Source organism: Malaclemys terrapin, chromosome 1, assembly GCF_027887155.1.
Source record: "Malaclemys terrapin pileata isolate rMalTer1 chromosome 1, rMalTer1.hap1, whole genome shotgun sequence".
Lineage (NCBI taxonomy): Eukaryota > Metazoa > Chordata > Testudines > Emydidae > Malaclemys > Malaclemys terrapin.
Genome location: NC_071505.1, coordinates 82,706,868 through 82,731,135, shown reverse-complemented (window position 1 = coordinate 82,731,135; position 24,268 = coordinate 82,706,868). Strand labels below are relative to the sequence as shown.

The following is a 24,268-nucleotide window of genomic DNA, read 5'->3' as shown; positions in this document are numbered from 1 at the left end:
GTGTGAAGAGTGACCCTCTCAACAATGGCTTCAGCGCTTTTTGCTAAAGAGTCCTTCGTGGCATCGACACCACATGATTTTTGACTGAAAGAAAAATGGGTCACAAATGCATGAAACAATATCACTCTGTCTGCTTTCACCTGTGAAATTAAACATGCCTGAGATTACCAAGGGTTTCTCCCATTTCTCCATTAAAAGTGGTGTCCCATGTTGCGTTCTTCACTGGTTACATTTCAAATAAACAAACCTTGGTTTGAGCACAAAATGAAGAAAATCCAGTAACTCCAGGTATCTTCTTCCAGTGAATACACCCATTGTTACTTTAATATGCGTTACACTAAAAATTCAAAACATCTTGACTAGGAGTGTGTTGCCTGCTGAGACACTTCCGTGAAGCGAGCCAGATGTTTCCAATTGTGAACCACTTGGGACTTCCCACAACATGAGCAGTTTGGGATATGCCCCGAACTTAGCGATTTGTATTATTTTAGTATTTTTAACTCTGTGGGCCTAATTCTCATTTACGCTAGGCCCCAGAATGGTGTGAAGGGCCTTCCGGAGAGACTCCAACCCAGTGTGCTATCAGCTATCATTAAGACAAAGAATAAAAAAGAAAAAGAACAGCTCCATCCTTATTCACTTTGTAGCTGATATCTCAGTAGGTTTTTCTTAGAGCCCCATTTATAAACCATCCACAGGCTAGCTCAATGAAGAGCAGCTTCGGCAATTGGGTAAAAAGTATTTGTCTTTTCTTGTATCTGCTGTGATGGTATTCAGCTTTGTGATACTTGCGTAAAAAAAAATGTACGGTATTGTCCTGTGAGGTGCTGAGTTCCCCCTGGGAAGTGCCAATTAGTCAGTTTTCATTGACTTCTAGAGGTGTTGTGGGTGCTCAGCACATAGCAGAATCAGGCTGTTACTCATTACAAAAAAAAAAAAAAAATCTTCACTTTTATGGGTGACTCGAGCCATGGTAAGCCCCTCCCATCCCTTTTCAATGTCAACTTCCATGTTGGGAGTGCAGATTAAATGCAGGGGGTCATGAGTTTGGCTCTAGCAGCATTTTGTTAATAACACATTGTTATTGATTTAGGGGGGAAATATGTAGAAATGCTGAGAGGAATGCCTTGTCCACAGCATGCGGATCCAGTCTTGCAGAGGTTGGGCTGCATTCAGCACTATTATGATTCCATTGATTTCATGAGGTTATACTAGTTTTTCATTTGGTTCGTTATGCCCAGTATATAAGGTCACTTTTACTAACAGACAAATATTGTAACTGAACACAAATGTAGCCAGAAATAAAAGTTGAGACCTAAACCCACAAAAGAAAGGGGTTTTCTGACTGCAAGGGGAAGCTGCTGCTACATCTAGTTGATTCCAGTCCAGCCTCGGCATTATAGCACATATTAGACTCTTCTATTAGAGGCTGTCAATTCTGGACAATGTTACATATCCTGCATGTATTGCCCTCCTTCCCCACTTTCCAAACAGATTGTAGCACAAATAAAATAAACAAAAACAAAACTCTATCCTTGTCTATCCTACAGCACCAAAAAGTTACACTTTTCTTTGTTTTTACTATTGTTAAAATATTAAAACCAATTCCTGCTGCTTCCCTCGCATATAGTACACAGGGAAACAGGGGCAAACTCCTATTCATAATGCAAACTGTTATACATGGAGTTTTTGTTACCCGGCCAATGTAAGGAGTAGACAGTTAGCAGCAAATAGTAAAAGACTTCTGTCAACCAGGATCTAGTACAGATGGTGCCACACAACATGGTTTTGGTGATGCAAATTTGATTTTCAAAGCAGTCTCTCACACGTGGACTGAAATACTAAGCACCATCATTAAGATCTTACCAACATTTGGTGCTTGCCAACCTGTAGGACTCTCAGTACTGAGAAACTGAGGCAGTTATTCTCCTCTTTAGCCCTGATTTGCTCTCATACTTTGAGCAAGTCAGTTAATTGCTCTGTGCCATAATTTCCCATCGGCAAAACTGGGATAATACTTCCCTTCCTATGTAAAGCACTTTGAGATACTTGGATGAAAGATGTTAAAGGCAAAGAATTATTATATCAGAGCCAATCAAAACATTTCTAACCAAGTTTTTTCAAAGAAAAATAGCCTTTTTACAAAAAATATTTGTTTGCAAATTGTGATCTACATATTTGCAAACAAATATTTGTGTGAATTTTTTTATCTATATATAAAACTTGCAAACAAATATACATTATACATTATATTATATTTTATATATATGTAATTTCACTGTTTAAAGAAAATTGGTGCCTCTTTTTTAATTGAAAACATTAATGAAAATGTTACCAGTATTTTTCATTTACCAAAAACCAGGATTTTCAATAAATGCTGAAAAACACAGCCTTTGGTAAATGCAAATTGTCGATAATCATTTTGATAACACTTTTGATAATGTTTTCAATAAAATATTAAAAAGTTTCAAAAATGCTTCATCTCAGAATATTTCATAACAGAAAACAAGTACAACATTTTGAATATTTTTGCAAAATAATACTATATTTTTTCTTTTTGAACAGTTCAAATTACCTTTATTCTCCTGTATTAGTTGTCAAGGAGAGATGATTACAAAAGACTTAGTTTATGCCTGGATCTGGCTTTAGATCTGAAGTGTGTCTGTCAAACAGAAACAGTGCAGTCTAAAATCTGCAAGTCTAAAGCGCTTATTGTGTGACCTTGGTCAAGTCACTTATCTCTCTGAATCCCCGTTTACCCATCTTTAAAATGGGGTATAATACTTATCTGATGAGTGTAGTGTGAGGTTTCATTAATGTTTGTAAAGGGCTGGGGAAGAGGTAGCACAATTCCTCATTCCTGTCCTATCTAAAAACATTTATTAAAACACCAAACTAACACAACGGGTACAATGCAAAACTAAGGTACCCTCATTACAGTATATTCTGCCAGTTTCCCTCCCATTCACACTACTTTCCTTATGCCATATCATGCCTTACCTAATCTAGATTGTAATGTCCTCAGGGCAGGTAGCTGTGTTGTTTGTTAGTTCATGAAGCGCCATGCAGAATATTGTCCTATATGCAGAGGAATGAAGTGCTTTGAGATCCTGGCCCTAAGACACTTCAGAAGTATGACATTTTTAATAAAACGATGAAAGGCCAAAGCTCAAAGCAGCAATTCATGTAAATAGCTAGGCTATTTCAGAGTAATTCCCGTCAGTTCCTCAACTTAATTTCCTCATTTAAAATAATAGGTGGTTGTTCCTATTTTAATATTCTGGACTTTTTCTATGTTCCTTGGCAGATGTACATTCAGGGAAAGCTGCTCTTTGCCAATTATATTTTCAATGGATATAGCAAGTCAGCTAAAGACCTTCAAAAACAAATAGCAAAGACCAGGAGTGACTACCATATGGGCTACTGTCTACCCAACAATTTCAGATTCAGGTATTTTGCTTTTTCTGTATCTAATCACCTCATTCTGAAAGCTTTGCTCCCTCTGTCCAGTTTTTTAAATGTAATTTGTTGCAATCCAAAACAACATAGGCAGTATTTTCAGTATCAAAGGGATGCTATTTATGACACATTCACGTATTGGCTGTAGTTGTAGTACTACAGATAGGATTGTTTACTTCCCACCTCATGCAGGCTGCAGAATCATTTTTAGCAAATTCAAGGAGATCCTGGGAACTAGGTACAGGTTCAGGCCAGTTCTGCCATTCCTCTTTGTAGCCAACCTGATCCGTACTTGGCCTTTTTAAGGTATGCCAGGTTTGCCTTTTTGGAACTATGAATGAAAATTAAAAGACAAAATATAAGACAAATTACTTTAAATCCAGAAAGTCTCTTGGCAACTTACTTTTTTGTCATTTATAGTTAATAACCACAAATATGTTTTAGAAGCACAAATCAGAGAATAACAGCCCAGGGTTAAATTTTTCCCAGCAGCACACTGAGCGCACAGCCTGGGGAGCACTATGATGAGCTAAAGCAAACTCAGAAAGACTGCCAGTGATTCTACAGAAACTACCAAAGCTCCCTCTGAAAAAGGCAGAGAGCGAGGTAGGAACAGAAGCAAAACCAATGACCATTTTTTTTTTTTGCAATATACATTAATATGCAGCCCCTTGGAAACCTCTCATTCTTATTATAGCAATTGTGCCCAAAAGGCTACAGTCCAATCAGAACCCAAATGTGCTAGGTACAAATACAAATGCCACTAGACTCCAACATCGGCTAACCCCTATATCTTATACTGTGTGGTCATTGTCTAGTTCATTCTTGTGTTAACAGCTTGAAAACAGCAACCTAGAATTAACCATTCGGCAGTAATGGCAAAAGGACATGAGATATTGCCCCAGATACAGCGTACAGCCCTTTGCTGGGAAGATTTTAGCTACCTCTGACAGATACCAGAGGAATCTGTCTTTTTTTATACACATTTAGCTTGTCATGCCAATAAAATCTCATTGAATTGAACTGCAAAATGGTAGAAAATAGCCACCAGCCTGGTTAGGGTCATATTTTCACTGACGTAAACTTGTCACTTCATATGTGAACACCAGAACACATACTGGAGGAAGAGAGAGGTTAGGGATAAGATATGGCAGATAGCACTCAGAGCCTGACTCCGCTCCCATTGAAGTCAATGGTGAACTCCCACTGACTTCAATAGGAGCAGAGTTAGGCAAACACTGATTTAGGCTGGCCCATGCCTACACTAGAGAGCTTACAGAGCTGTGCTGCTGTAAGATCTCTTGTGTAGCTGCTCTATGCCGGCGGGAGAGAGATCTCCCATTGACATAATTAAATCACCCCCAATGAGCGGCAGTAGCTGTGTCAGCGGAAGATGCTCTCCTGCTGACACAGCACTGTCCACACTGGCACTTCTGTCAGTGTAACTTACGTCACTCAGGGGTGTGTTTTTTTCACACCCCTGAGCGACATACGTTATAGCGACAAAAGTGCTAGTGTAGACATAGCCTTAGTTAGTTCTCTTGCTATTTGGGCAGGTTAGAGGTCACCGAACATATTATATGCATCCATGCTGACCTGTCCTGAACCAAAACTGGTGCATGACAAGGTAGAATGCCTGTAAGAGACAGGTGTCTGTTGATGCCATCCACCCATCATGTTTTAGGTCGTGGCGGGGGGGAATCTTTTCCATCCTGCTTTCATATGGCCAAAGTGATGATTCTCACAGGGAAGTTGGTAGGCATTTGGTGCAAATGACCATACCATCTTAGAGAGTGCTGGGCGACCATTTGACAGAATAGGACCTGTTTAGTTAGAATACTGATCTCTTAATTCAACTTGCATCCAAACCATTTGATGTTTTCAATCACACAGAGATGCTTTATCTGAATGGTGTCCAACTTCTTCTCTTGTCCAACTTCTTTTCTATCTTGACAGTGAGGGGCCATGTTTCAGTCTCATAAATCAGGATGATTATAATAATATATGGTGATATCCCATCTCATAGAACTGGAAGGGACCCTGAAAGGTCATTGAGTCCAGCCCCCTGCCTTCACTAGCAGGACCAAGTACTGATTTTGCCCCAGATCCCTAAGTGGCCCCCTCAAGGATTGAACTCACAACCCTGGGTTTAGCAGGCCAATGCTCAAACCACTGACCTATCCCTCTCTCTCCATTCACTACCAAAGCATTGTGTATCCTCAGCTTTGTCTCTCTACTTATAATGGTATTTGAATTGTAAAAGATGTTCTTGATGAAGTGCTCCATTACTGATTGTGCTTTTGCAAGGCTGAGTACTTTTGAAAATCTCACTCTGGGAAAAGTAGTGCTAGCACGGACAGGCTGCTGATGTGATGTCATCCAGACCAGCTCTGAGCATGATCAGTTGACCTATTTGTCAGAGTAGCAGTGGCTGATCTATATCTGAGCTCCCAGTGTTGCTGCCACTTACAGTAGTGCAAGGGTGGGGCATTTTTAGAAAAATGCTAACACAGAGACAGCTTACTAGGGGCTCGATGTCCATGATCGGAATCAATCCAACTCCTGGAAGAACCTGTGGGAGGGGGGAGTTGCACAGGACACTTTGTGGGTTTGCCAAGGGATGATGCCCAGCTGTTCCCCTCTTAGCCACCCCACCTCCATAACCTGTGGATTCCCAACGGTGCAGGAAAAGAGTGCATATGCCATGTTATCTCTCTTTCGTCTCCCTCCCAATACGTTTGGACCCACAGAAGTGGGATTTTGACTATGTTCATCCCCTCCATGGTGTGAAGTGGAGAGGATGATGTCCACACTCAATTTCTACAGTAGGGAAGATCAGACGAACAATCTGACACACCAGTGGGGATTAGTATTAGGAATGAGCAAACTGATCCAGGCAGATTGCAGACATTCTCCACCCAAACTCAAGCTGAACTTTTTGGAACTCTGCATTTCTCCTCACAACCTCTCCCCTCTGCCTCCAGTTTTTGCATGGGTCAGTTGTTTCTAAGGGCAGGAATGGAAGCAAAATATCAGGTCAGAGGCTGCTGTTTTAGTGTTTCCATCCCAAATGGAAGCAGAAGCTACTAGAAACATTGCAAGGAATTGTTCTTTTAAGCTTTTCAGCCTGGGTTTTAATACACAGATCCAAGAGGTCAAGATATTTCAGATACCCTTTGGATTAATATCTGAAACGTGGGGTGAACACCCAAAATGGACCTAGTGTACATAACTAATTAGCATGGACGAGAAGGGACAGAAATTGTTAGAGATAGAAATGACCTATGAGATCACAATTCCATGCCCAAAATAGATAAGTGCCCTTCCCCAATACCTCCATTTCCCAAAGAGAGAATGTATTGAATGTTAAATTAATAAGCAATCTTACCCAAAGAGCTGGAGAAAAGTGCAGGGGATGGAATGGTACTGGTGAGAGTACAGAAGGGGTGCCTTTTCCAGAACTGCCTGCTTGTGCTAATGCTGTTTTCTTTATTTGAACCTAACTAATCAGCATCTTTGCCACACAAATCAGCGTTATCTCTGAAACGATGATAAAGCTGTGGAAAAGGAAGCTCTGTGTGCGTCACTAGGCTTAGAGCAGCCGGAGGGCTGTGTGTGTGTATTTATGTAATTAATACAGCTACCAGAGCCAACAGTTTGCCTCTTTGTAGGTAACCCAACAGTTACATGGAGTGTCTGAGCTCTCTTCTCTACCTTAGTAAATACCCCTCCCCAATAGGGTCTCCTCTTTCACCCCCTTCCATTGCTGTTGCATCATCACCATGACCCAGGCTCATGACCTCCATAAATTTTTTTCAGTTCCTGTCTCCCTGAACTTCCAGAAAGTGCCCAATCCAAACTGGTTCTCTCTCCACCATATCAAGAATCTAGTACTTCCTCACTTCTGTTTCCATCACTAAAATGCCCCTCTACGCTTTGCACATCTTCTGCCTTAGCTACTGCATCCGTTTCCATTCTGGCCCTTCACCTTGCTCCCCATTCCAGTCCATTCAGAACGCTGTGGCTAAAAATTAAAAATTTATTTCTCTTACCTGTAATTTTGTCTTACAGGGAGGCAAAAGGTTCCTTCTCTCCCTGCTAAGTCGGTCTGCCTGTTAGCACCCTCTACTAGCATGCCTGGTAAATGGCATTGATGTTGCTTCCCAGGTTAGGTTGCCAAAGCTAAGAAGAATGAAAAGAAGCTAGAAACTACAAAGATTAGCTCTTGAAAAAAATCAGGCTGAATGTGCTTCCCCTCTCATCACAAAGTGTGAAATAAAACCAGATTTGCCATAGCCTCTCTCCCCGACCAGAAAATCTGAATAGGACTGTTTACTATCTCCACATGGCAAAACATTCACAAGTTGCCAAACATAATAAACCTGGTGTATGATTCCAATTCAAAGGTGGCAAAATCATATGTAAAGAAACAAATTTTATCCTTCTCTGTCATGGGACTCTACTGCTCTTGGGAAGCTGTTGGGAAGCAACAAACAGTAAAGAACGTCCAACAATCCAGAGAGGGAAAAAGTCCACCATGGTAACATAATATCAAGCTGACTGTGGACACATTTCTTTAAAAAAAACAAAAACAAAAGGGTCTTAAAGAGGGAGCACCAAAGGATGACTGAAGGAGGCATAAAAGCAGCATGTCAGTTTTGTAGCTGCTCTGTAAACCACTTTATACAGGGCTTCCCTGTCCATAAAGTAGCTGTACCTATGGATCCTTTGTCTTCAGGAGGATCTCAATAAGACAGTTGACTTAATGTACCAGATACAGAGGTTTTGATGCTTTGCACCCCTTCCTACATCCCCCATATAACACCAATACACAGTAGAACACCACCACCTTGACCAAGCCTAAAATGTTTAATTGTTTTTCTAGGGCGTGAGAAGATTTAGGATCAAAAGAGGGCAAGGAACTGACAGGTTTATGTGGAAGGCCAAACTTCTCTTGGAAACGAAGACTATGTCTACACTACTAGTTATGTCACTCAGGGGTGTGGATAAGCCACTCCCCTGAGCAACATAAGTTATACAGACCTAAGCGCCGGTGTGGACAGTGCTATGGTCAGCAGGAAAGCGTCTCCCACTGCTAGTTGGGGGTGGACTAATTAAGTTGACTGGGGAGCAGTCTCCTAGTACCTTAGAGCAGCTACACTAGACAACTTACAGTGGCACAGCTGCATTGGTGCAGCTGCACTGCAGTAAGCTCTCTAGTGTAGCCATAGCCAATATTGGGACTTGCCTCAGAACTATTTTATCTGAAAAAGAAAAGTAAAGCTGGATGATGAAAAAGGCCCCAAGTTCTCTAAATTTTCTGAGCTGATGTGATGGCCAAAAAGAAGGCAAATTTTAGAATGAGAAACTAGGACACTTCCCTCAGTGGATCAAGAAGGTGATTTAGCAAGAGCTTGTAGTACTAGACTGAAGTTCCACTCCTCATCAGATCAGGGATCTCTGAAGTGATGTTGCTTTCAGAAAGCAGGAGGTAGTGGATGAAGCAGTAGGCTAGACATGGAATAGATGGGATGTATGTCCCTCAGGGCTGAGACTTTCACTTCCAAGAAACTAGAGCTCAGACCCTTATGAAAATCATCTATTGGGAAGTCTAACGTGTCCTTTGTGGACAATAGCAGGATGTTTGCCTACTTCTTCATGCCCTTGTAAGCTCAGCAGGGAGAAAGCTTTCTGAATTTGAAAAGGAAGTCATCTAACTTTTGAGAGTAACCATGTTTGGGGAGACATGAGCCTTAAGGTTCCACGGTACAAGTCTCCGATGCTGCAAATCTGGATGGGTTGAGGTCCCAAAACATTGGCAATATCCACAACTTGCACCCTGACTTGTGTATCAGTTTGGGAAAACCGAGGAAGCTTGGGTCAATAAGGGATGACCAAAATTACTGAAATGTGATCCTGGCTCATGTTTCTGGGCACCTTGCATCTGAAGACAAAGGAATAACCCCAGAGACCCAGCAAGGAGAATGATAGTGTCCACTCTCCAAAGCCTGTAGATACTAATGGCAAGCGCATAATTTTGTTATCTTCCTATTATTACTAGTCATTGGATTGCAAACAGGTTTGCTTGTGAAAATAAACATCTTGGTGCAATCTGGTTGGAAACTTGCTTGTTTAACCATGTCCAACTCATGATGGCTGAGCTACTCAGCCTGACTGCTGGTCTTACCACCAATGTGTATAACTCCAAGGAATATACCCAGGTGTTCTGGTGTCTCTCTCCAGCATTTGCTGGGTCAGAGAAGCCATGATGGTTCTGTTTTCCATGTGAATAGCTACAATTCCTGCTGGGACCCTTGGGAGGAGGGCGACACTTCAATTCCTCACTGCCCACAACTCCAAAGAGGCTAATGCCAAGCTGGCATTCCCAGGATGACCATTTGCCCTGTGCCACATGAGGTCTCGTCTGAGCTCCCCATCCATCCAGGCTAGTGTTGGTCATGGTGCAGAATCTTTAGCCCAGGGTTTGCCATTGGAAAGATGACGGAGTTGGTGCCACCACTATAGATCGGCCCATATCCTGAGTTTGGTAGCTGCAGTGCCTGATCAGAAAATTGTGAAGGGGTGGAGGTGGAGCACACCCCAGGGGAATCATTCAATCAACTGAAGGCCCTAGTGGTTGGTGTGCTGATGCCTGGAGGGTGCTGAAAAACTACTTGATGAAGGCTTCAATTTGTATGAATTTTCTTCTTGGTTAATACCACGAGGTCCAGGCTCATTTGAATAGATCCACCCTACATGTAGCATACCTAAACTGGAATGAAGGAGCTTTTCTGATAACTCACTATGAATCCATAAGGTTCCAGGAACTGGATGGGTTTAGGAAGCATGGCAAGCTCTTATCTCATGGGATTGCATCTTCAGCAGTAGATCATTCAGGCTGTGGTAGATCTGGGTGCCCTCTTATCTTAGGCCTGGTCTACACTACGGGTTTAGGTCGACTTTAGCAGCGTTAAACCGAATTAAGCCTGGACACGTCCACACAACGAGGCCCTTTCTTTCGACTTAAAGGGCCCTTTAAACCGGTTTCTTTACACCACCTCCGACGAGGGGATTAGCGATAAAACCGGCCTTTGCGGGTCGGAATTGGGGTAGTGTGGACGGAATTCGATGTTATTGGCCTCCGGGAGCTATCCCACAGTGCTTCATTGTGACCGCTCTGGACAGCGCTCTCAACTCAGATGCACTGACCAGGTAGACAGGAAAAGACCCGCGAAGGTTTGAATTTCATTTCCTGTTTGCCCAGCGTGGAGAGCACAGGTGACCACGCAGAGCTCATCAGCACAGGTAACCGTCATGGAGTCCTCCCAGGATCGCAAAAGAGCTCCAGCATGGACCGAACGGGAGGTACGAGATCTGCTCGCCATATGGGGAGATGAAGCAGTGATAGCTGAACTCCGTAGCAGTAAAAGAAATGGAAAAGTATTAGAAAAGATCTCCAAGGCCATGAAGGACCGAGGCCATAACAGGGACACACAGCAGTGCCGCGTGAAAATTAAGGAGCTACGGCAAGCCTACCACAAAGCCAGAGAAGCAAACGGAAGGTCCGGGGCAGAGCCGCAAACTTGCCGCTACTACGCGGAGCTGCATGCGATCCTAGGGGGTGCAGCCACCACTACCCCAACCGTGTGCTATGACTCTCTCACTGGAGAAACACACAGGGAAGACGGTTCGGGGAACGAGGAAGATGACGATGGAGGTACTGTAGGTAGCTCACAGCAGCAAGGAAGCGGAGAAACCGGTTTCCCCAACAGCCAGGATATGTTTGTGACCCTGGACCTGGAACCAGTAACCCCCGAACTCACCCAAGACCCTCAGGGCACACAGGAGACCTCTGGTGAGTGTAACTTTGTAACTATTTGTAAACATTACAAAAAAAAAGCAAGCGTGTTTAATGATTAATTTGCCCTGGCAATCGCGGCCAGTACATCTACTGGAAAAGTCTGTTAACGTGTATGGGGATGGAGCGGAAATCCTCCAGGGACATCTCCAGAAAGCTCTCCTGGTTGAAATGGGGTGATTTTATTAAGGGGGACATTCAGAGGCGCCCGTTCCTGCTATTCTGACCAGAAATGTTCCCCGCTGTTAACCACGCGGTGGGGGGGAGGGGTGAAGTGAAGGGGGTGGTTTACTTGTGTTTGTGCCGCATGTTAACCGGGAAACCGCAGCCCCCTCCTTTTACATTGAAACCCCATTTTAAATGGACAACCCAATTCATCCTTGATATGGGAAATGCGCTGCTGTTTGCAATCTTTCCCGCATGTTAAGAAGGTTAAAAAAGCCAAAACACTGTGGCCTACGATGGCTGCCTGCAAGCCGAAATATGCGACCTTGTAATGAAAGACTGTACCCATTGTTCCCTAAAATGTGTCTTTTTTAACCACCTCTCCCTTCTCCTCCACCAGCTGCAAATGTTTCTCCTTCGCAGAGGCTTGTGAACATTAGAAAGAGAAAACGTAAGACGAGGGACGAGATGTTCACGGAGCTGCAGATGTCCGCCCAGGCTGATAGAGCACAGCAGAATGCGTGGAGGCAGTCAATGTCGGAGATGAGAAAAGCCCAACATGAACGAGAGGAGAGGTGGCGGGCTGAAGACGATAGGTGGCGTCAGCTTGCAGACAGACGGCAAGAGGCAATGCTCCGTCTGCTGGAGCATCAAACTGATATGCTCGAGCGTATGGTTGAGTTGCAGGAAAGGCAGCAGGAGCAGAGACCGCCGCTACAGCCCCTGTGTAACCAACAGCCCTCCTCCCCAAGTTCCATAGCCTCCTCACCCAGACGCCCAAGAACACGGTGGGGGGGCCTCCGTCCACCCAGTCACTCCACCCCAGATGATCGCCCAAGCATCAGAAGGCTGGGCTTCAATAAGAGTTAAAGTTTTAAAATGCAGTGTGTCCTTTTCCATCCCTCCTCCCCCACCCATCCCAGCTACCTTGGCAATTATCCCCCTACCTCTGTAAGGAACTAATAAAGAATGCATGAATGTGAAAAAACAATGACTTTATTGCCTCTGCAAGGGGGAGGGGAGGGTGGGGTGGGGTGGTTGGTTGGTTTACAGGGAAGTAGAGTGAACCGGGTCGGGGGGGGGGGGGGGTTGGAGGGTTCATCAAGGAGAAACAAACAGAAGTTTCACACAGTAGCCTGGCCAGTCACAAAACTCGTTTTCAAAGCTTCTCTGATGCGCACCGCGCCCTGCTGTGCTCCTCTAACCGCCCTGGTGTCTGGCTGCGCGTAATCAGCGGCCAGGCGAGTTGCCTCAACCTCCCACCCCGCCATAAAGGTCTCCCCCTTACTCTCACAGATATTGTGGAGCGCACAGCAAGCAGCAATAACAATAGGGATATTCTTTTCGCTGAGGTCTGAGCGAGTCAGTAAGCTGCGCCAGCGCGCTTTTAAACGTCCAAATGCACATTCCACCACCATTCGGCACTTGCTCAGCCTGTAGTTGAACAGGTCCTGACTCCTGTCCAGGCTGCCTGTGTACGGCTTCATGAGCCATGGCATTAAGGGGTAGGCTGGGTCCCCAAGGATCACGATAGGCATTTCAACATCCCCAATGGTCACTTTCTGGTCCGGGAAGAAAGTCCCTTCCTCCAGCTTTCGAAACAGAGCAGAGTTCCTGAAGACGCGAGCATCATGTACCTTTCCCGGCCATCCCACGTTGATGTTGGTGAAACGTCCCTTGTGATCCACCAGGGCTTGCAGCAGCATTGAAAAGTACCCCTTGCGGTTTACGTAGTCGGTGGCTTGGTGCTCCGGTGACAAGATAGGGATATGGGTTCCGTCTATGGCCCCGCCACAGTTTGGGAATCCCATTTCAGCAAAACCATCCACTATTGACTGCACGTTGCCCAGAGTCACTACCCTTGCTATCACCAGGTCTTTCATTGCCCTGGCAAATTGGATCACAGCAGCCCCCACCGTAGATTTGCCCACTCCAAATTGATTCCCGACTGACCGGTAGCTGTCTGGCGTTGCAAGCTTCCACAGGGCTATCGCCACTCGCTTCTCAACTGTGAGGGCTGCTCTCATCTTGGTATTCTGGCGCTTCAGGGCAGGGGAAAGCAAGTCACAAAGTTCCATGAAAGTGGCCTTACGCATGCGAAAGTTTCGCAGCCACTGGGAATCGTCCCATACCTGCAGCACGATGCGATCCCACCAGTCTGTGCTTGTTTCCCGGGCCCAGAATCGGCGTTCCACGGTATCAACCTGCCCCAGTGACACCATGATTTCCACATTGCTGGGGCCTGTGCCTTGTGAGAGGTCTATGGCCATGTCAATTTCCTCATCACTCTCGTCGCCGTGCTGCAATCGCCTCCTCGCCTGGTCCGGGTTTCGCCTTGGCATGTTCTGGCTCTGCATATACTCCAGGACAATGCGCGTGGTGTTCATAGTGCTCATAATTGCCGCGGTGATCTGAGCGGGCTCCATGATCCCAGTGCTAGCTATGGCGCCTGGTCAGAAAAAAGGCGCGAAAGTAGTATCTGATGGACCAGGAGAAGGAGGGCGGGAGGGAGGGAGGGAGGGAGGGAGGGCCAAGTGACGACATGGCGTACAGGTACAGGAACAGGGAGAAACACAAACAACTGTCACACAGAATGGTCCCCCCAAAGATTAAACTGGAAACCCTGGGCTTAGCAGGCCGTTGATTTCACGGAGGAAGGGGAAGCAAATGAACACAGAATAAATCTATTTTTTACATCTTAAGGTGGCAGCCGACGCTGCAGCATGAGTGACAGCCATACCAGTATGATGATGATGGGTACCAATCATAATATACCATCATCTGCCAAAAGGCAAGGGGCTGCTGCTGTGTAGCAATGCAGCCCCATGTCTGCCAGCCCCACGTCCGCCAGCACCCAGCATCGCCCTCGGCCTCTTCTGGGTGCTTAGCAGACAATATTGGGCAATTGGCAGAAAATAGTACATTATGACTGGTAACCGTCATCATCGAGACAGTAGCATGTCTGCCCAGGTGGCCATGATTGACAGCCACTCCAGTACGACGACGACGGGTACCAGTCATAATATACCATCGCCTGGAAGGGGCTGGTGCAATGCAGCCCTACGGCTGCCAGCCCCACGGCTATCACTCATGCTACACCGTCTACTGCCAAAAGGCAGTTAGCAGCTGCTGCTGTGTAGCAATGCAGTCCCACGTCTGCCGGCACCCAGAGGACATATGGTGACGGTGAGCTCAGCTGTGCTGAGCGGGCTCCATGTTGTCTGCACAGGTAACCCAGGTAACCCAGGTAAAAAGGCGCGAATCTATTGTCTGCCGTTGCTGTGACGGGGGAGGGAGGGGCCTGACGACATGTACCCAGAACCGCCCGCGACACTGTTTTGCATCATCCGGGCATTGGGATCTCAACCCAGAATTCAAAGAAAAGGCGTGAACCGCTTCGCGGCTCGAGCTGTGGCGCAAACGTAGTATCTGACGGCCTAGGGGAAGGAGGGAGGGGGGCCGAGTGACGACATGGCGTACAGGCACAGGGAATTAAAATAAAGAACGGTGGCTGTGCATCAGGGAGAGACACAAACAACTGTCACAGACTGGTCCCCCCCAAAGATTAAACTGAAAACCCTGGGTTTAGCAGGCCGTTGATTTGACGGAGGGAGGGGGAAGCAAATGAATACAGAGAAAATCTATTTTTTACATCTTAAGACGACGGTGCAGCGTGACTGATAGCCCTCGGCATCTTTCTGGGTGCTTGGCAGCAAATACGGGGCGGTGTATGACGATGGTCTTCAGGCCTATTGCACGAGCTGCTGCTCAGGGAAGACTCTGCTAATGTGCGATGACCCGACTTGTAATAGGCCGGCTAACAGTCATAATACACCATTTACTGCCAAAAGGCAAGCCCCACGGCTGCCAGCACCCAGATCGCCGATGAAGGCTACCAGTCTACTGCACCGTCTACCGCCAAAAGGCAGTTAGCAGCTGCTGCTGTGTAGCAATGCAGTCCCACGTCTGCCGGCACCAAGAGGATATATGGTGACGGTGAGCTCAGCTGTGCTGAGCGGGCTCCATGTTGTCTGCACAGGTAACCCAGGTAACTAACCCAGATAAAAGGGCGCGAATCTATTGTCTGCCGTTGCTGTGACGGGGGAGGGAGGGGCCTGACGACATGTACCCAGAACCGCCCGCGACACTGTTTTGCATCATCCGGGCATTGGGATCTCAACCCAGAATTCCAAGGGGCGGCGGAGACTGCGGGAACTGTGGGATAGCTGTGGGATAGCTACCCATAGTGCAATGCTCCGGAAGTCGACGCTAGCCTCGTACTGTGGACGCGGTCTGCCGACTAGAGCACCTAGAGCATTTTATTGTGTGGACATACACAATCGGCTGTATACAACCGATTTCAATAAAACCGGCTTCTATAAATTCGAACTAATTTCGTAGTGTAGACATACCCTTAGACAGGAGACAGGATGACCATCAACATCATGAACACCAGTGGAACAGATGTCAAGATGAAGAGCACTGGCTGGAACCAATGATGGAAGCTCACAATCACAAAATGTTGGAACCTTTGGTGGCAGGGAGGTATTGGAACATGAAGCTAAAAGTCCCATTGAAATTTAGGCTAAGAAATCTTCGGGGGAAGAGAGAGAGAAAGAGAGAAGAGGGGATAGTTTTTGGATCAGCAGAGCTAAAGCCACTATCCTGAAATACATTTTAAACACAGCGTGATTGAAGATGGACAGAAATGGAATGGGAGCTCCAGACCTTTTTATCTTTGCAAAGGATCTGGTGTGGAAACCAGAACCTCTCTCAAAGGTGCCAGGATTATTGCTCCGAGACAAAGAAGATTTGCTACAAAAGTGCAGGGACCCTGGTCTTTTCACATGGGTTTGGGGGCAGAGAAAACATAAGAAAAAAGAAGTAGAAGAGGAGGATGTTTAAAGTCTATGAGGAGGTCTTATCTGAACATCTCAAGACCGATATGTCAGAAGTGGTACTGGCCAAGAAATTCTTGGACTGGAAGAAGTTCTTGAGCCTTTCCTTCCTTCCTCCCAAGGGAAGATTGGGCTCATATGGCAGAGCTTCCCTGTCTGGATGTGTCTTCTGCAGAATCTCCTCCAAGTTTGATGCCAAACACAGGAACGGGAAACCTTTGATGATGAGGATGGCTGTACCTTTATCAACTGCTAGGGAATCTATTGCTGAGGGATTCCTAGCCTACCTCAGTGTGCTACCCCTGAGGACATTTTCCCTGCCAGGCAGAGAAAGCTGGAGGGAAAGGGAAAATTGGCAAAAATTCCTAACGAAAAGAGCCCTCAGAGACAACTGCTGTGGAAATCTCTGCTTCAGAGTTCAGAGGCAGAAGATTGAGGTGTGGTTCGCTAAATAGGTGTGTAGCGTGTTCTAACAGTCAGATTGTGATGTAGGGAGAGAGGAAGAAGAAAAGAACTTCTTTTCCGCCTTTGAGTTGGACAAAAGCCAGAAAAAAACCCAACATTTCCAAGTTTAATGAAAGTGTAGATTCACACCACAGAGAATCTCTTTCTTGCCTGCTGCTCAGACCAATGCTTTCATTGGCTTCCTCTCATCTTCCATATGGAGTTCAAGCTTCTCTGTTCTCCCTCTCAAGGGTTAGCATAACTCTTCCCCCACCTCGATCTCTGCTTTCATTTTTGATCACTTACCTCCACCTCACCACTCCCTTAGTGTCTCTCTCTCATGCTCATGCCTTCTTCCGCAGTCACCTATGCCTGGAACTCCCTTCTTATCCCACAAGGTGTCCTCCTTTCCTTTTCCAAATCCCACCCCACAACTTGCTTCTCCCATAAAGCCTAGAAATACTAATGCACATCAGTAAAAATGCTGCCGCCGACCCTTGAGACTAAAGACAAAATTGCTCTAAGACAGAACCTTCTTCTGGGTTTCATCTCCCAGTACATTTTATTGTATGTCGTCCATCTACTTAGACTGTAGCTCCTCCAGACAGGCATCTTCTTCTGTATTTTGTACAATGTGTACACAGTGAGTACTTTGTCAACACTTAAATAGAATCATAGAATCACAGAACTGGAAGGGACCTTGAGAAGTCTTCTAGTCCAGTCCCCTGCACTTGTGGCAGGACTAATTATCTAGACCATTCCTGACAGGCATTTGTCCAACCTGCTCTTAAAAATCCCCAATGATGGAGATTCCACAACCTCCCTAGACAATTTATTCCAGTGCTTAACCACCCTTACAGTTAGGAAGTTTTTCCTAATGTCCAACCTAAACCTCCCTTGTTACAATTTAAGCCCATTGCTTCTTGTCCAGTCCTCAGAGGTTAAGAAAAACAATTCTTCTCCCGCCTCCTTGTAGCAACCTTTTTACATTCTTGAAAACTGTTATTTCCCCTCTCAGTCTTCTCTTTTCCAGACTAAACAAACTCAGTTTTTTCAATCTTCCATCATAGGTCATGTTTTTTTAGACCTTTAATCATTTTTGTAATAATTGGATTAGTTGTACTAAAGTAATATTATACAGCCCTAGTACAGTATCTTAACTGTGACAATATTACAGATTGCAAACATGATCCTCGTTACATATAGGGCTCATATGTATGAAAAACTGACATTTAAACTCTGGGCCAGTCCAGGATCATGTTGGAGACATTAGTAACAAAAGAAGCACAGAAGATGGGATGAGGAAGAACAGGTTTTAATGAGAGAAAGGATAGTATACAGCTGATACAAAGAAGTACACAGTATAAGACAAGTGTCTAATATATTAATAGAGAACTTCAGAAACAGAAAATTTCAAATGGTTAAAGAAAGTGACTTGCTCAAAAGTTACAATCTTATGTCTTTGTATATATACATTCTTGGCAGTATAGGAAACATATTCAGTTCTTACATAGAAAATCTTGACCGTCCAAAGTGGTGGTATCACTTCCCAATGAATATTTGCATATGCGTTATGAAGAATACACAGAGGCAGCTCAAAATTTTCTGAGAAGAAAATAAAAATGTAAAGGATTTTTTTGGGGTAAATCCATCCCTCTCTGTAACAGCAGCAATATGATCTGTTCCGTATTCAAGAACAAAAGTACTGGAAATGGCAAGTGATGATGATAATACCTAGCTCTTACATAGTGTTTTAATCAGTAGAATAAGCAAGACCTTTTGTACTGTGCAACACATTAGAGCTCAAGTATACACCAAGGCCCAACACAGCAGAGAATCCCTCCTACAAGCCTCCTTTCCCTAAAGAGACCAAGCAATTTCCCCTCCCTACCCTGCTGCCATAAACCAGCTGTATGCTTACTGTTCCCATCTTTCCTGGGGACATGTGGCAGCAGCCAGGAATAAGTAGTGGGATATTTCTGATGAGTCATACCTGGGTGGGAAAAGGCTCCAGGAGGGGGCTGGCAGCAATTAATCTGAAACCCAGGCAAAGGAAAGTTCATAGAAGAAGGGGGTTGCCCTGTGGAGATCCTACCACCATCGGAACACAGCATCTGCCTTCACCGCATGCTAAGCATGAGGATAAGTGATCACAGGGTCAGTTAGGCTATTGTGATAGCCTAACCCGCTATAGCATGACCCCAGACTGTGCTGCCATGCCCCTCATCGGCTCTATTGTTGTATCTGGTCGTGACAAGGAATACAGCTATCTGAGCACATGTCCCAAGGTCCAGCCCAAAGCTGCACCAAGATTCACATATGTTCATGTGGCTGCACGCTGAGATACAGCGTTGTTAGGAGGCATTGTTCTGCTGTATCAAGCACTGGAGAAGGGTGAAGCTGGAGAAACTGCAAGGAGGAGCTGAGCAGAGGCAGATTGATAATCCACCACTCTGGTTAATGGGTTTATGGGAAGGGATCGGAAACCACCATGTCTCGATTGTTGCGACTTCCCAAGGCTGTATGTCTTCACTGCAGCTACCTTGGGGGAGCAGTACACATTAACAGCTACTTTGGGGTCTGCACTATAGCTCAAGGAGTGGGTGGCTACCTCATCGTGAAGCACTGACAGAGTGACCCATGTGGATGTGTCAGCATGGAACATGTTAAGGGAAAACCCAGCAACTGAGCCTGAGTTAAGTCTGCAGTGAAGACAAATCCACAGTCTAGGCATAATATGTGGGAGCCACACCCTCAGCGGCATAGCTCCCCTCCCTCGCTGTCCCGTCTCACCTCCCCACCTTTGGGAGCTCTCAGGGTTTACAGAGGGAGCTCCATTTCCTGGGACCCTTAAGATCCTCACAGTTGGGGAAGGCATCTGAGCCAAGCTCTTGCTCCAAAAGCCTCCCCCTGCTGCCAGCCTCCTCAGCTGATACCTTGTCCCTCTCTACCAAGCCCCCACGTCAGCTATTTATGTGACACAAAGGGATTTTTGCAGCAACTTGACAAAAGAAAAAGTGAGGGCACTACCGCATGGTCGTATACGGGGCCTTGTCAGAGTAAGGGAAGGTACAACAGAGTGCGCACATTATGTAGAAAACCACTCTTAGGGCTGGTCCACACTAATCCCCCACTTCAAACTAAGATACGCAACTTCAGCTACGTGAATAACGTAGCTGAAGCATCTTAGTTCGAACTTACCGCGGGTCCACACGCAGCAGGCAGGCTCCCCCTTCGATTCCGCGTACTCCTCTCGTGGAGCAGGAGTACCGGCGTCGACGGCGAGCACTTCTGGGATCGATCCCAGAAGATTGATTGCTTACCGCCGGACCCGGAGGTAAGTATAGACGTACCCTTACTTCAGTCATTAGGTATATGGCCAGGAGTAACCAGTGTTCATTACTAAAGTGCTTGTATCAATGAGCCAGCACTATATACTGCAGAAACTACCTATTGCCAAGATATCTAGCAGGAAATTCATCTTCAGGGGAAAGTCAAATTATAAGCAAACTTCCATATAAATAGAACAAAAGCATGTCCACTTTCCCATTCCCCCACTCATCCAATCACAGCTAATCAAAGGCTGAAGTACAGGCAGCCCTCATGAATAGAGTGGGAAAGGTGGTGGTGGTGACAGCAGGGGAAGTGGTTGTGTTATAGATGCTAGAGAGAAAAATAAGAAAAAATAGAAGGGTAACCTGAAAGACTTTCAAAGTGGACAATGTTCAGTTTCACAGAAGAAAAATTCCAAAATGGAGGGAACTCACCCAAAGAAGAATATAAAGGCAGCCCTTAACAAATAGTGAATTAAAGAATACAGGAAAACATGTGACAAAGATGTCATGGCCTGCGTCACAGCTACAGAAGAAGGGATGGGAATAAATTAGAGAAAGGAGAAGACACACAAGAGCAATTGGGAAAGGGCCACAGGCAACAGACACCATCACAGAGAACCTGGTATGAAACACTCACCAATGCAAGGTGGTTGAAGGTTACTCAACTCACTGGCCCCTGCTACACAAAGGAATTTTTCCTGTTTCCCACTATTGCTAATAGCCGTTCAGCTCCCCAGTATCAGCAGTGCTGGGAGCTCTAAAGCAGAAGGCTGTTGGCTGCAGATCCTGTTCTAAGCACCCTGTCATATAAACCTGCTCAGAGCCAATCTAATCAAAACAGTTCTTAAAACAGTGTCAGTGGCTGGCAGGCTATCTACATTAGGGCTACCAGTTGAGCTGACCCACTGTTATGAATGATCAATTTATGGTAGTACCCAGGGCCGGCTCTAGGTTTTTTGCCGCCCCAAGCAAAACAATTTTTGGCTGCCCCCCATCCCAGTCCTGGGCTCTCCCGCAACCCTCACCTGCACCCCTGCCGGCGTCGACAGCGAGCACTTCCGGGATCGATCCCAGAAGATCGATTGCTTACCGCCGGACCCAGAGGTAAGTATAGACGTACCCTTACTTCCGTCATTAGGTATATGGCCAGGAGTAACCAGTGTTCATTACTAAAGAGCTTGTATCAATGAGCCAGCACTATATACTTCAGAAACTACCTATTGCCAAGATGTCCAGCAGGCTCTTCCTCCTCCCCCCCCCGCCCACCCACACCCCCTGCCGCCCCAGCGCTGGGCTCTCCCCCACTCCCCACCCGCACCCCCTGCCGCCCCAGCCCTGGGCTCTCCCACCCCACCCCCTGCCGCCCCAGCCCTGGGCTCCCCCCACCAGTGCTGACTCTGCCCACTCCCCCCTCGCCTCCAACTGGTCCGGCGCTGGCAGGGTCGGGGTAAGCAACGGGACTCCCGGACCTCGCCTCAGCCCAGGGTCCCTCCAGCCAGAACTTCCGTCTCCAGTACTGGCCGGGCAGAGCCTGGGAACCGCCCCAGCAGGGGGCTGAGGAGCCAGGGCAGGGTAGCCCCAGAGGGAGTGGAGCCCCAAGAGTAGGACACGGGCCCCGCATGGCAGCACTTTGCCCTCTATGGCCCTGCTGCTGCTGCTGCTTCTGGCCGCCCTGCCGCAGCCCCTGGGCGGCTCAGGCCGCTTTGCCCAGTCCCAGCTGCGGCGCTGGCTGCTCTATGGCACCTGCAGGTGGCTCCATGTGCCCTGTGGGGCAGCCCCCAGTCCAAGTGTGCCCCGTTCGGAGCCTGCCCAGCCCAGCCACAAGGTGCAGCGCTGCTCCCAGGGCCGGCTCTAGGTTTTTGACACCGGAAGCAAAAAAAAAAAAAAAAAAGGCCAGAATGCCGCCCTTGAAAATGTGTGGCCCCAAGCACGTGCTTGGTTTGCTGGTGCCTCGAGCCAGCCCTGGTAGTACCCCTCATGTTCTAGGTGCTTTTCAAACACTGCAGAAGGAGTGCTTCCATTGAGAACTTCCAGCCTAAGGAAAAGAGAAACTCTAGATGGAGTTAAGAGGAAGGGGAATAACTGACAGTTTATATACAGGTCAACTTGATTCATTGTCAGCAGCACAGCAGAAACTATCTTTAACTGGAACTTAAGTGTGGACAGGGTAGGGGTCTTGAAGATGAGCTCAGGGCTGCTGAGGCCAAACTGCTCAATACAGAGATTGAAAAGGAATTCTATGGTGTCTAAATTGTTTCCTATCTCCACCGCATCCGAAGAAGTGGGCTGTAGTCCACGAAAGCTTATGCTCTAATAAATTTGTTAGTCTCTAAGGTGCCACAAGTACTCCTGTTCTTCTTTTTGCGGATACAGACTAACACAGCTGTTACTCTGAAACTTGTCAGTAAAGGGAGTGGGAATCCTGTCAATGCCTGGGAATTTCACAGCACAGGTTCGTTTCGCAAATAGATCCACTTCATACTCCCTGCACAGATTAGCCTCATTGGCAGTTTCTCACTGTAGTTTGTTCTTTTGTCAAGATGTTCCTCTTACCCTTGGGCTGTCATTTAGTTTGTTAAATAAATAAATAAATAAAATCAAGGCTTTCGGGACCCTTTTCTTTCCCCGGCTTCCCCTTGGCAATCTATACTGTGGCTATGGCTTTAAGAACCCTTTTAGGGAAATACAGGAGCCAACAGCAGGGCCAGGAATCATGGGCAGGAAATGCAGAGGAGCATTAAAATAAAAAAGATAGTGCATGTAGGCAAACCCAGCTGCCCTCGGGCAAAGGCTTGATAAGGGTAAACAAGATTAAAAGGCTTTTCTGATTACATTTGTAATATCAATATGCATTTCAGATACATTCATACAGCCTGCGTAGCAATCTGCTCAAGTGGGTCTCCGTTTTCCTTCCCTTACTTAATTTTTCTTGTGCAATCATCAATTTGTCTGTCTCCTTCATAAGTAACCGTAAGGTACAATATGGGAAAGAACACACTCCACAGCTCCCCAGCCAAGACACTTGGAGTGCTACATGGCAATTTAAAGGTATAAAAACCATCAAACTATCGGTATAAAAAACATGTAAAACCCAACAATGCAGCCTAATTAAAAGGGTCCTATTCAGGGCAGACATAGTTAAAAAAAAAAAAACCCACAAAACTCCTCTGGAAACACATTTCCTAGATGCTCTTTTAGAAGCGTGAGAAACTGAGGGAGATGAGCAAGTTCCAAGTCCTAAAGCTCCTAAAAGTAAAGCACAAACAATGGCGAGAGAGCGGGTGTTATAGAGCCTGTTAGAGGGTGAACTGGTTCTTTCAGCTGGGTTACAGCTCAGCCTTATCTCCCCAAGATGTGGAAATTAATAAGAGGAGCACATGTGACTAAGAGACCTGCTGGGAGACATGGGCAGCCTGTGGTCAGTCAGGAGAGAGACTCCAAGGAAGGGAGTGCTCCATGAGAGAGCAGAAGCCCAGCCGGGAAAGGGCCAGCAAGGAGGCCAGGCTGAGCATACAGGAAGAGGCCTTGGAAGAAAAGTCAGGACAGTTTGGGTTACAGGGCAGAGTTCACTTGTTTGGGATCTCAAGGCTGGAGACTGGTAGAAGAGGGTGGACATGGGTGCTCCAATGCTGCCACTCTATGGAGTGGTGCATACACCCTTGTCAACAAGGGAGAAGACGGGAAAGTTTGAAGCCCAGGAAGGTTGGCCGCTGAACCAAAGAGAAAAGCTAAAAACTGTTGAGGGAGAAGAAAGACACTCAGAAGACTTGTGCCTGGCGAGAGTCTGGGGCAGAAAAATGATTTTGTTTCTTTTTGGACTTTAACTTTGGAAGAAGTGAACTATTGTGACTTAGTCAGAGGGGTGAGTTACCGCAATAACCTAAAAGTCCTGGATGACTGCTGAGAGGGGAAACTGAGGCAGCAGATGTGCACAGAGGCCGAATACTAGCCAGCCAGGGGATGAGGTTTCGCATACAGCCAGGGCCTTAAAAACCAACAGGACCAGCTTAAAATCCACCATCAGGCACCACAGGAACATTGCTCCATGAGGTCAGAGTCCAACTATGTCAGTAAAAGACTGAGAACTTACAATGTCTTTAAATTGCAAA

General features: G+C 46.2%; 1 protein-coding gene across 1 annotated transcript in view; it reads left to right on the top strand.

Annotated features, from left to right (window-relative positions):
- LOC128837291 (uncharacterized protein C3orf20-like) overlaps positions 1–24,268 on the top strand; it is a 40,794-nt gene that overhangs the window by 13,068 nt on the left and 3,458 nt on the right. The window contains exon 3 of the mRNA XM_054028345.1: positions 3,308–3,450. Coding sequence (XP_053884320.1) covers positions 3,308–3,450 — 143 coding nt within the window. The remainder of the gene's footprint in view (positions 1–3,307; positions 3,451–24,268) is intronic.